The 12,606-nt window shown below is 42.4% G+C and overlaps 1 protein-coding gene across 4 annotated transcripts in view; it reads left to right on the top strand.

The window, feature by feature from the left end:
- Window positions 1-12,606, top strand: part of Dock4 (dedicator of cytokinesis 4) — a 409,351-nt gene that overhangs the window by 270,705 nt on the left and 126,040 nt on the right. For all 4 annotated transcript variants that reach the window (XM_028872268.2, XM_028872271.2, XM_028872270.2 and 1 more), the window contains exons 17-22: window positions 2,560-2,716; window positions 8,551-8,648; window positions 8,740-8,823; window positions 8,997-9,097; window positions 10,519-10,600; window positions 11,873-12,043. In XM_028872268.2, coding sequence (XP_028728101.1) covers window positions 2,560-2,716; window positions 8,551-8,648; window positions 8,740-8,823; window positions 8,997-9,097; window positions 10,519-10,600; window positions 11,873-12,043 — 693 coding nt within the window. The remainder of the gene's footprint in view (window positions 1-2,559; window positions 2,717-8,550; window positions 8,649-8,739; window positions 8,824-8,996; window positions 9,098-10,518; window positions 10,601-11,872; window positions 12,044-12,606) is intronic.

Below are 12,606 nucleotides of genomic sequence, written 5' to 3' on the forward strand. Positions count from 1 at the left end.
ATGGGGTGTGTGTGTGTGTGTGCGCGCGCCTTCTTTTGATTTTGCTGGTATGGGATTATTTATTCCCTGTGTTTTTGTGGTTGTAGTTAACCTCCTTAGATTGGATTTTTTCTTCTAGGACCCTTTGTATGACTGGATTTGTAAATAAATATTGCTTAGATTTGGTGTTATCATGGAGTAGCTTATTTTCTCCATTTATGGTTATTGAGAATTTTTCTGGGTATAGTAGTCTGGACTGGGTATAGTAGTCTGTGTTCTCTTAGAGTCTGCAGCACATCTGTCCTGGACCTTCTGGCTTTTACAGTTTCTATTGAGAAGTCAGGTGTAATTTTAATAGTTCTCCCTTCTTATGTTACTTTGTCTTTTTCTCTTGCAGCTTGTAATAGTCTTTGTTCTGTATGTTTAATGTTTTGATTATTGTGTGCTGTCTTAGTTAGGGTTTCTATTGATGTGAAGAGACACCATGACCACAGCAACTCTCATAAATGAAGAAATTTAATTGGAGTGGCTCACTTATAGTTCCCAGGTTTAGTTCATTATCATCATGGTGGGAAGCATGCAGGCAGACATGGTGCTGAAGAAGGAGCTGAGAGTTCTGCATCTTGTACAGGCAATAGGAAGTAAACTAACACACTTGGTGGTATCTTGAGCATAAGAGACTTCAAAGCCTGCCCCAACAGTGATGCACTTCCTCCAACAAGGCCACACCTACTCCAACAGGCCACACCTCCTAGTAGTGCCACTCCCTTTGGGGCCATTTTCTTTTAAACCACTACATGTGCCAAAGTGACTTTCTTTTCTGGTCCAATCTATTTGATATTCTGTATGCTTCTTGTAACTTTATAAGCATCTCCTTCTTTAGGTTAGAAAAATATTCTTCTGTGGTTTTGCTGGAAATATTTTCATTGCCTTTGAGCTGCTTTTCTTCTCCCTCCTCTATTCTTATTATTCCTAGATTTGAACTTTTTATGGTGTCCCAGATTTCCTGGATGTTTTGTTTGAGGAAATTTTTTGATTTAACATTTTATTTGACCAATGCATCCATTTTTTTCTATCATATCTTCAACACCTGAGATTCATCCTTCCATCTTTTTCATTCTGTTGGGGAAGCTTTCCTCTGTAGTTCCTGTTCTAATTCCCCAAATTTTCGTTTCCAGCATTTCCTCAATTTAAGTTTTCTTCATCAATTCTACATCCATCTTTGGGTCTTGAACTGTTTTACTCATTTCCTTGTACTGTTTTTATTTTCCTGGATTTCTTTAAGTACCTTATTCATTTCTTCATACTGTTTGTGATTTCCTGGATTTATTTAAGAAATTTTCTTCATTTCTTATGGACCTCTATCATCTTCATACAGACTGTTCTTAGGACTTTTTCTTGGGCTTCACCTATCTTGGAATATTCAGCGTTGCTGGGCTTCAGTGGAGACATATTGTGCTGGCTGTTATTGATTGAGTTTTAAGATGACATCTAGACATGTGGGAGTGGGGTGATTGTAGGTCTGGGTGATGGTATCTGACTGCCTCTGATGCCTTGGTTTCTGTTTCCTCCCTGGACTTCAGGAAAGTGTGGTAGCTGTGTGCTGCCTAATAGAACATTTTCTGAGGACCTGTTTCGCTAGCCTGCTCAGCTGGTGTATTCTCAGGGAATGCCTGCTAGTATTGGAGGCTAGGATAATAGGATGAGCTCAAAGAAGGAAGACTGGGGGAGATCTTTGTGATCCGTAGGAGATGGGGTCAGAGAGGAAAGGAGGACCACGGTCAGTTTCCTGCTGCAGAGCTGGGGATGTGAGACCGAGGTGTTTGGATATGGGGGAGGTGTGGATCCACAGTCAGCCTACTTGTTGCCCTAGGAGGAGAGGCTCTTGAGTTAGCAGGGCATGCCTGCTGTGGTTGATGGCTGAGACAAAGCCACACATGGGAGGAAGGACTTTAGAAAGGGTAGGCCTGTGGGATGCACAGGAGATGGGAACAGAGGGTCAGGGAAGGCTGCCACGGGTGTTCTGCTGCAGAGCTGGGGGATTGGATCTGGGGGGACAGACAGCACTAACATTTTCTTTGAAATAGAGCTTTTCCTCATTCCGTGGGACTGCTAGATTTCCTAAACTGGTGGTTTTCAAGGTTATGACAGTTCAGCAGCTCTTACATGACATGTTGGAGAAGTAGAAGCATCTTTCGAAAAAAGTCTTCTGATCATTGTCAAATGGCATTTCTTTGGCATTTCCAGTGTCTCCCAGACCATGCTAAAGCCTGTATATAATCCAAGTCTTCTAACAAGACAATGAGGTTTAGGCAAGGACAACAGGAATCCTGAGTGGTTCAGTATCTTGACAGGATCAGTCACGTTGGGAGTGACAGAGCTCGGAACTCAACTCAGATTGGTCAAAGACCAAAATCCATGCTTATTCTTTGACACATTTTTGGTGGATTTCCCTGAAAAGCCAAATTCTGTTTATAATGCCACTCCGAATGTTTCTAGTTCATAAATGCTAGAAGAGGAAATTATGCTCAATAAATTCTTCTGAGATCAAGCCTCCCATTCTTAATGTTTTTTTCACAGTGTGAAGAAAATACAAACCTTCAAGATACTACCCGCTACCTCAAGCTTCCATTTTCCAAGGTCATCTTTCTTGGGAACAATAATCAAACCATGAAGGCCACAAAGGAGTCCTTTTGGATAACATCGTTTCTCTGCTCTACAAAACTCACCCAAAATGGTAATGCATGAAAGCCCCACACCTAAGGGATATATGATACCATTTTACTTGACAGCCCCCCCCACCCAAGGGCATGTATGAACTATATGTATTTTGCTAAGCATATTCAACAAGGATTAATGTATTTAAGAACTTTGCACTAGGAAAGTTACCAATCCTTTCATTTAGGATTTCTAATCAAATGAAAACCTAGTGACCTCATGCATCCAATTTAATAACTTAAGAATTAACCCAGTGTTGGAAGCTAAGTGTCAACTATCTCCTCAAATAACCCATTAAAAGCCAAGCTGCACTTAACACAAGAAAAGACGGGACTGCCACCACTTTAAATCTCTTGTTTTATAGCCCCATAAACAGAGCTAATTGCAGGCCTTAGGATAGAGCTTGTTTGTTGTTGTTGTTGTTTAATTAGATGGATATTGCTTTTCTGGGTAGCACTGCTTTTTATGTCATTGATTGTTTAGCAACTTATGATTAATAAAGCCATGCATCTCCTTGGCAAATTGTTGTAAAAACTGCGTTTGTAATGAAAGAAGTAAATTAAATATTTTTAATTTTTCATAGTTACCATATACAGCTTCTGGCTAGCACCCTGAATGCTGTATTAATAAATTAGATGCAATATATTGAGAGGAATCACTTCATTACAAGGCATTGTATTTCATGCAGCTCCTATATCTAATTTTTTTTTCTTGTATTGTGGAACAGTGTGTGGAAAGAAATAGTTGTTTCAAAATGTAGTGTCAAAAAGACAGCAAAACATAGCACTATAGTAGTGACCCCCTTTTAGTTCCCTCTCAGTAGCAAGGCTACCATATTTACCTAAGACACAAAGTTCTGTAAAGCTTTCGTAGACTTTACTAGTATCCAGTGTTTAATGGTTTAGCAGATCTGACCTCCTGACTTGACTCACTGACCTGTAAGTAAACCTCAGGTGTTTGCTGTGGGGGTTATGAAGATAATAAAATCAATTGGCTTCCCAGACAAAATTTATAATCATCCTACATAGGGTATTTGTGTGCCTATGTAGCTCTTCCTGTTAACTAAATGTCCTAACTGGGATGTTTCAGGATTGTATTTATTGGATATTGTTGCTACAACAATCACCACAAACTTTCTGGCTCGAAGTGACAGAAATTTCCTATGCTTCACAAGTCAGGTGTAAATCCCTTTCATGGTAATGATGCTGCATCTCTTCTGGAGGTTGTAGAGGAAAGTCTTTTCTTTTTTTTTTTTTTTTTTTTTTTTTGGTTTTTTGAGACAGGGTTTCTCTGTGTAGCTTTGCGCCTTTCCTGGAACTCGCTTTGGAGACCAGGCTGGCCTCGAACTCACAGAGATCCGCCTGGCTCTGCCTCCCGAGTGCTGGGATTAAAGGCATGCGCCACCATTGCCCGGCTGGAAAGTCTTTTCTTTTTTTCCCTCATCGTTTCTAGTTTCTAGAAGTAATCTGTATTGCTAGGATCATGGACCCCTTTTTCTTTAGAAGCTGCCAGGGCAACATCTTCAAATTTCTCTAATTCTGGTTCTACAAGTTTTTAAGGTCTCTTGTGATTTCTTGGAAAACCCAGCCGTATCTCCCTGTTATCAGAAATTTGAGCGTATTACAATGTTTCTTTGTCAATATAAGGTAAACATACCATTTCTAGGAATTAGGATATAGACATATTTAAAGGTTGTTATCCTGCCTACCCCTCAGGTAAACAATGATAAAATTGCCTGAATTTGCTTAGAGTGTTAGAATTATAAACATAAGATAGGAGAAATCAGGTCCTAAAGACTCAAAACTGCTTCCTTATAAAACCAAGAGAAAATTTCATGTAAATAGCAAAAATTAACTATTCATGAAACCCTTATATTAAATGTCTCACTGTATGAAGATGGGACCAGTATTTTGAGGGGCTCCTGACTTGATGAGGCTACTGAAACATGCTTCATGACTATATTGATGTTGATTAACCTTGTCAATATAAGTTAGCTCAGAATGTGCCAAGAAATGAATAGTGTATTTCAAAAGATAGTTAGGGGTAGGGGGTCAACCTATCTTTCTGAGATTTGTATCCTACGTATACATCTCTATGTAGAAGCAAATTGGAATTAATTCCAGTTCCAAAGTGGAATTAAATTGGTGTGCATTCATTTTACTGGACTTGGAAAAAATACAAATTACGTTATAATTGGACACTTAGCAAATGATGTGGTCTCAAGGAGTAGTCTCAGAGCAGAACCGCACTTAGGATTCCTGGTAGGTCTGCCTCTTCTTGCTGTGTGGAATCCAGCATTGTTCACGGCTAGTGCTCCAAATCCAGACCACTCTGCAAATGTTTCCTATGGACAGATCAAGTAGATTCTTCAGACTTCTTTACAGGAATAGGAGGCTAGAGGTGGTGGTACACGCCTGTAATGCCAGCACTTGGGAGGAAAAAAAACAAAAAAGCAGGAGGATCAAGAGTTCAAGGTCTTCCTTGCCTACATAATGAGTTCTAGGCCAGCCTAGGCTACATGAGACCATGTCTCAAATACACAGATACACACACACACACACACACACACACACACACACACACACACACACACACACACACACACACACACACACACACACACACACACACAAATTAGTGAGGAGTAATTACATCTTCATTTATACTTAGTAGGCCAGATGCAAAGAGTATACTTAATATGCACTCCTTGAATAGAGTGTAGAAAATTGATTATTTCAATGGTAGAGCATTTCTCCTGATTTCCATCTAGCATATTTTCAGATGACTGAAGCCGACCTAGGAGATGACAGTTTTGCCTTAACTCTGAATGTACACAATTGATTACAGCTGTTAAGGTCAGAGCCTGGACCCTGATAGTCCTAACAAAGTAGGCTTGACCACCTGTTCTCCGTAACCCAATATACAGAAAAATTAATAGTGGAAAGGAGATTTATTCAATGCAGCCACATTGGGGATAGGAACAAATTAAAGATCTAGTGAGCTCCCAAGTCTGCCTTTAGGGAGCTGATGTGAGGATTGTGTTTAAGGAGCGAGTACGGGATATACTTGAGTAATCCAGGCAAGGCATGGTCCTTTCCGTCATCATCGTTTCTACTTTACTTTCTCTTGCAAGATGGTGTAACAAGTTGTCTGAACTGTGAGGAATCTCTTCCTGGGAGGCAAGTTTCTCCTCTGGGTGGCACCAGACTTCCAGGCTTTTCTTTCTCCCAGGATGAGACTTCAAGGGAAATGCCAGTTTCGTTGGGGCCATTGTTTCAGTCTCCTGATAGCTGAGGAGATGACACAGTTATGTTTAGGGTTCCTCCATTTCCATGAGGATGATCACACACAGAGACAGACCTCGTTTTATCTATAGTTCACTGCAGGATGAACAGGCCTCATCGAGATTCATCAGCCTGCTTCCAGGAAAGACGGCAATGTCTGGAATCCTGAAGTCAGTTTTCTGGCTCTGTTCATGAGGTCTTATACCCAGTTCCCCACACCGACCTCGAAAGCGTTCTTTCCTCTCCACATGGCTCGGGGCTCAGCTGCCTTCAATTGCCCCTACTTTAAACAAATGGAAGGAAGAGCCAGGACAAGGGATAAGAACTGGGATGGGGGTAGAATGGAAATCGAGGGGAGACAGCAGGGAAAAAATGCATTGGGAGACTTCAGAAGAGAAGATGCCACAGAAGGATGGTATCCACAAATTCAATGCCAGAGGAAGGAGAGAAAGAAAAAGCAAGCCACCCAGGAGAGTAACAGAGCCCTGTGGGGCCTTTGTGGTGTTCACTCTAAAATATAACCAGTCAGTTTTCAAAAGAGTTCACCTATGTTGCAGAGTGTCTGAGTTACTGCGAATGTTAAACAATTTGAGAGATTCTTTAATGGACTCATTATAAATTTGTATTTTGAAAACAGTTCCTTAAACTTTTCTCCATGTTTTCATTTCAAATCCTCTTTCTCTCTGTTTATTGTAGGTAGATAAACAGCCCTATTTGGTACAAGGTTCAGTGTGTAGTGAGCAGGAAGTTTTGGATTGGGTGATATTTGCATATCCGTGAAATATTTGGAGGATGAGACCCATGTCTAAACACAGGATTCACTTCTGTCTCATGTGTACCCTATGTACATAGCCTGAAAGAGTTTTATACAACGTTCTCGGTGCCAGCATCTTGGCTGCCCCATTGGGTGAGGACAGCGATCATGTGTTTCTGTGAGGACAGTGATCATGTGGTTCTGTGAGGACAGTGATCATGTGGTTCTGTGAGGACAGTGATCATGTGGTTCTGTGAGGACAGTGATCATGTGGTTCTGTGAGGACAGTGATCATGTGGTTCTGTGAGGACAGTGATCATGTGGTTCCGTGAGGACAGTGATCATGTGGTTCTGTGAAGACAGTGATCATGTGGTTCCGTGAGGACAGTGATCATGTGGTTCCGTGAGGACAGCGATCATGTGGTTCTGTGAGGACAGTGATCATGTGGTTCTGTGAGGACAGTGATCATGTGATTCCGTGAGGACAGTGATCATGTGGTTCTGGAGTTTAGAGTGTTTCAGAGTTTTGCTTTTCATATTAAGAATCCTTGATTTGCAATGGAATTTTCACTCTTAAGTCCTTCTTTTCAGTTTTCTTCTCGACTATGGCTTTGGTAGATTCTCTTCTTGTTTTCTGCAGATAGCCCTTCTCACCTTAAGTACTTCCTTGGATTCACAGAGTTTGGAATCGTTGCTTGTTGTCCTTGTTTCCTTTGTTGGTCTTTCTGTCTTTTAGCAAGCCCCATGTGGGTTCATCTTAAAGCAGAGCTTTGAAGTGAATAGTGTGCTACTCAATATGGAAAATCCTCTCGGGCCCATCTCTTGGCTTCTGAGCACAGAGACTAGCCCTGACAAGTTCCTCTGCCTCATGCCTTCCCTAGCTTAGAAGTTCTTACTGTCCTTCTCGACCCCCAGCTGCCATCACCTCCTGATCCTTTGGAAACCAAGGAAGCTTAGGCCATGATGTCACTCCATGAGATAGTTTAAATTCTGTCCAAGAGAGATGGGGTCAAAGTTTGTCCCTTCTATCCTTGAAAGGCCGATTGAAACATGAATCCGCCTGTCAGTTTCAGAAAGAAACTGGAAGAGGTAGGGCTAGCTGTCTGCCTGTTCCTAAGCTGTGGTAGCAGATGGCCTGGAAAGCCAGAAATGGGCGCTCTAAAGTCCCAAGATTCCCTGGATGGTCTGCTAGCACATTGGGCTTGTTGTCACAGTTCACTGACAATGTGTGGTCCTGAGGTTTGAGTTACTTAGCAATCAAGAAGACTTCATTGCTGGTTAGCATCGGTTGCTAGGAAGAGTGTTCGTTTTTAGGTATCTAAACATGAATCAGGCTAGTTCCCACCTCCAGGAAAACTCTTACTAAGAGGTGGCAGAAAAATGTCACAGCGCATATCTGGTGGCTGCTTACACTGCTCTAAGTACTGAGGATACGACTGGACCACGCTCAGCTCTATTTTCTTGGAGTTTACAGTCAAGTTGGGGCATAGAAAACTTCAGGGGAAAGATAAGTGCTTCTATGAGGCAGGAGCGTGTGGAAGGGATGAGGAGTCTTCCTGGATAACACCATCCCATCGACAGGGAGAATTGACAGTGAGCAGGAGCCCTTGGGGGGTGGTGGGGGTAGGAGAGATAATTAACATACTCTTAAGTAAAAGTCCTCCTAGGGCACACAGGCTAGTCCCAGTGTGGGGGAGGGGGAAGGGGAGGCAGTGCATTTAAGAAGTTCCTTTTACCAGTAGAGCGAGCGCATTCATGAGAGGGAGGGGCTGTTCTCTATAAAAAGCAATTAATCTTCTTTTTCTGTTTGAAAAGGTGATATGCTTGATCTTTTGAAATGGAGGACCCACCCAGACAAGATCACAAGCTGTCTCTCCAAGTTAAAAGAAATCGATGGCTCGGAGATAGTAAAGGTAGGCTCTGCTTCCTTACTCGGGGAAACTCGGGCCACTGGGAGGAGGGGTGTGGTCTACTCATGTGCCACCTTTCACTTCTTACCCACAGTTTCTACAAGACACGCTGGACACACTGTTTGGAATATTAGATGAAAATTCCCAAAAATATGGCTCTAAGGTGTTTGATTCTTTGGTAAGTTTACATTTTCTTAATAGTATTACAAAAGGATGTGTGCCTTCCAATCTTGACATTAGGAAAGCTGTTTCAGAAATGACCACTTGATAATGGAAGAGTTGATTGGCTTGTGTATTTCTAACAGACAAAGAAATGGCATTTGGTTTAATAAAACTCAATTTTCTTCTCAGGTCCACATAATAAATTTGCTGCAAGATAGCAAGTTCCATCATTTTAAGCCTGTCATGGACACTTACATCGAGAGTCACTTTGCTGGAGCACTTGCGTACAGGTAGGCCCTTCAGCTTGTTATTGGCTTCGGAACTGCCTGTTACACTCGCGCTGAAGCCTAGGCAGCTGTATAGGAAGACATAACTCTAAGGGAATAGAGGCAGGCAGGAGGCTCAGCTACCAAACCCTGGCCTCCCTCCTCACGCACCCCTGCCCAATGGCTAGAACGTATTTTGACTGAAAGGGAAAAAAGAACTCCCTGAAGTCTGTCCCTTAACTTGCTACTGCCTTCCTTCTCATCTTCATTTCACCTCGTGGGCTTTGGTCCAAGATGTCGAGGTGCTTCTCAGTTTTGCCTGGAGGAGTTCTATTTTTATATTGCACCACCTTATGTATGGCTTAGACAATTATGAATGGAAAACCACCTTTGCCTTCATCCCTGTCCCAGGTCGTTTATTCAGCTATTAATGTTTACAGGGTGCCTTTGGTGCTCTAATGGACAGACCTGGTCCTTGGCCTCAAGCCATTTAGTCATTGATGTCTCTACCGTTAGGTAGCAGCTGCCTCTTTTTCGCCAGCTTGGGTTATATAAGTAAAGCAAAGGGCGATGAGTAATGTCCTCCTTCAGCTCTGCCTGCCTTCAGAAAACCTTGTTAATAATCGCCCCAGGGCAGCTGCGCACCAGGCTTTATACATTGTGTTCTTATGTAAAGACTTGCTCCCTGACCAGTGGAATTGGGATTATCTTAATGGAGTCCAGCCAACTAACTTTCCATGCATAGGTTTTGTGTTTGTTTTTTTCTTTCCACCATTAAAAAAAAAATAAAGAAGAAGAAGAAAGAAAAGAAAAAGCTACTACTGAACTGTTTCCTAGAAATTAGGAACTAGCCGGCATTTATTTCAGTGAGACTGTAATCTTAAAAGTTGTGAGTTGTTGTTTATTTTTAGTTTTGTTCCTTAAAATAAGGTAAAATAAACCAGTAACAAGAAAACAACTTTCTCTTCCGGAAATGGCTCCTTTGAGGGCATGCTTTCACAGTGAGCTGTGTTCTTCTCATGGTGAGAAAGTTGGCCTGATAAATGCAGGGTTGTGGCTTGTAGTGGTCCAGTTTGGCTTCATGTCCCCTCACCTCTCACCTGCAGCTAAGTAATCACCCTTGCAGTGGTCAAGGGGTTGGGAAGGAAGGAATCCCAATGAGCAGTTGTCCGAGATGGCTCATGACAGCTCTAATTCTGGGGGCAACAGGACACCTCCAGACTGAGGGCAATCTAGGTGGACAGAGTGTGTTTCCATCTTAGGTTTCAAAGCAGTTAGTGATGCTGACCTGCAGTTTCAATAAAGTTATCTCAGAACAGCCCTGCAGGAGAGTGAGACCTTGCGGAGAAGGAAGTGTCTTCCTGATTCACGCGCATGTCACGTTTATTGTCATTTAACTGAGGATTAGCTGTTCTGCAATCTGCACATTTCTCCTTGTGCTTTAGAGATCTCATCAAAGTGCTCAAGTGGTACGTGGACAGGATAACAGAAGCGGAGCGGCAAGAACATATCCAGGAGGTGCTGAAGGTAATAACACGCTGTTGAAAGCCGATAGCAGAGTCTACAAAGCTGGTGCATGGTGATTGCAGACTAATTGCTTTCTTCTGCACAGACAGTAATTGGTGATGATATATTACTGACATTCCAATTCAAGGATCTTAATCAGTTCATGGCTGCTCCAGAGCTGATGAAATTTGAAAGGGACTTTGCTAGGCCTGTCCACTGGAACGTGCTGGGGATTGAATCCTTGTTCCTCTGGGTTCCTGTCACTGGAGATGACATCCAGGATGGACAGGAGAAGTGGGAACATGAGAAAAGACTGCAGATGAGCAGTTAATTAAGCTTGAAAGTTTCTGCCTGCTTCATACACCTGACAGAGCTCTAAGAACCCTTTATCTCAAGTTTTAAGAGACAATAGGGTCACCTAACAGGGATCAAAATGAAGACACCCGAGGCTTTGCTGGGTCTCATAATTTAGCAAGTCCCACATCTCTGGACCCAGTGTACTGAGCCAACAGTCATGTTAACATGACCTTCCGGCATGTTGAAGAACACAAATTTCCCAGCTCCCAAATTCCTTTCCTCTCCTTCCTACCCCTTTTTTCCCTCTCCCTCTCTCTGTATGAGATAGGGTCTCATTAAGTAGCCCAGGAGGGACTCGAACTCTCAACCCTCGTGTGTAACTAACTCTCTTAAGTAAAGAATACAGATTTGGGCAAGGGAATTTAGTTCAGTAGTATGTGCTTGCCTAGCAAGCATGAGGCCCTGGGTTCATCCCCAATACTGCCACAGGAAAAAAATATAAATTCTTAAAGGGGGCTCCTAGCCCTAGTGGTCCCCTGATTCATATTGAGACTACTCTATGCGGTGTCAGTAGAGAAACAGATAATGCATACATAAAGTTTTATACATATATGAAAAACAGGCCTTTTCTTCCATTATCAATTTATTCTCTTGGTCTGCTTGAAAATAAAATGCTAAGTGACAAATCACTTTTGAAAGTAGTCATCTCTTCATCAGCTAAATTAAAAAAATAGCTATTTGAAGATCAAAAATATTCAGTGTTTCTAACTTCAGAATTATAAAGAATTTTTAACATGTTTTGCTTCTTTGGCATCAAAGAAGAATGGCTTTCCCCCTCTAAGTGCATATCATTCAAAAATCTCACTGCGCCTCCAGTTTTTGGATGAATTATTTAAAAGTCTAACACTGTTCTATGATTTTTTTTATGCTGTGTCATTGTTACATAAATACTCTCAGAGTCCTTTGAAGCTAACTTTCTAACATTTTTTTTCCAAGGCACAAGAATACATTTTTAAGTATATAGTTCAGTCCCGAAGGCTGTTTTCCCTCGCCACGGGTGGGCAAAATGAAGAAGAATTCCGCTGCTGCATCCAGGAGCTCCTTATGTCCGTCCGCTTCTTTCTTTCCCAAGAGAGCAAAGGAGCTGGAGCGTTGTCTCAGTCACAGGTAATTGTTTTCCGTGTCTGCAGCTGGAGGAAAGCTACAGCTGCAGTCTGGTTTGCTTCACACACCAGCTCCGTGTGCAGCCTGGCTGCCTTTCCCCTGTAGCTTGACCATCACCGGGTTAGACATCGAAGATCCTGGCACTCTAAGCACCAGCCAAACAGAAGCAGCTCCATCCCCAGAGCCCACACTAGGGTAGAGGCAACTTGCATCAGCCATGCTTTGTAACATGAGTCTTAAAAGGCCTTATTAATAAAAACAAACCCGCAGCCAGGTATTGGGGTGAACACTGAAAGATCAGAGAGACAGAACAGGCCACATCTAACCTCACCTCGCCAACTTCTCAGCCGATCCTATTTTCTCAAACTGGAAGCCTCTGAGTCCTCATCCAGAATGAATCTCAGCTGAACTGCTGCTAAAAGCCTAAAAGCTTAACCAGGCTCTAGTTCCTGGTCCTCATGCCTTAAAGACCTTTCTGCTTCCTGCCATCACTTCCTGGGATTAAAGGCATGTGTCACCATGCCTGGCTGTTTCCAGTGTGGCTTTGAACTCACAGAGATCCATAT

The sequence above is a fragment of the Peromyscus leucopus genome, chromosome 14 (assembly GCF_004664715.2).
Source record: "Peromyscus leucopus breed LL Stock chromosome 14, UCI_PerLeu_2.1, whole genome shotgun sequence".
In the NCBI taxonomy this organism is placed as follows: domain Eukaryota; kingdom Metazoa; phylum Chordata; class Mammalia; order Rodentia; family Cricetidae; genus Peromyscus; species Peromyscus leucopus.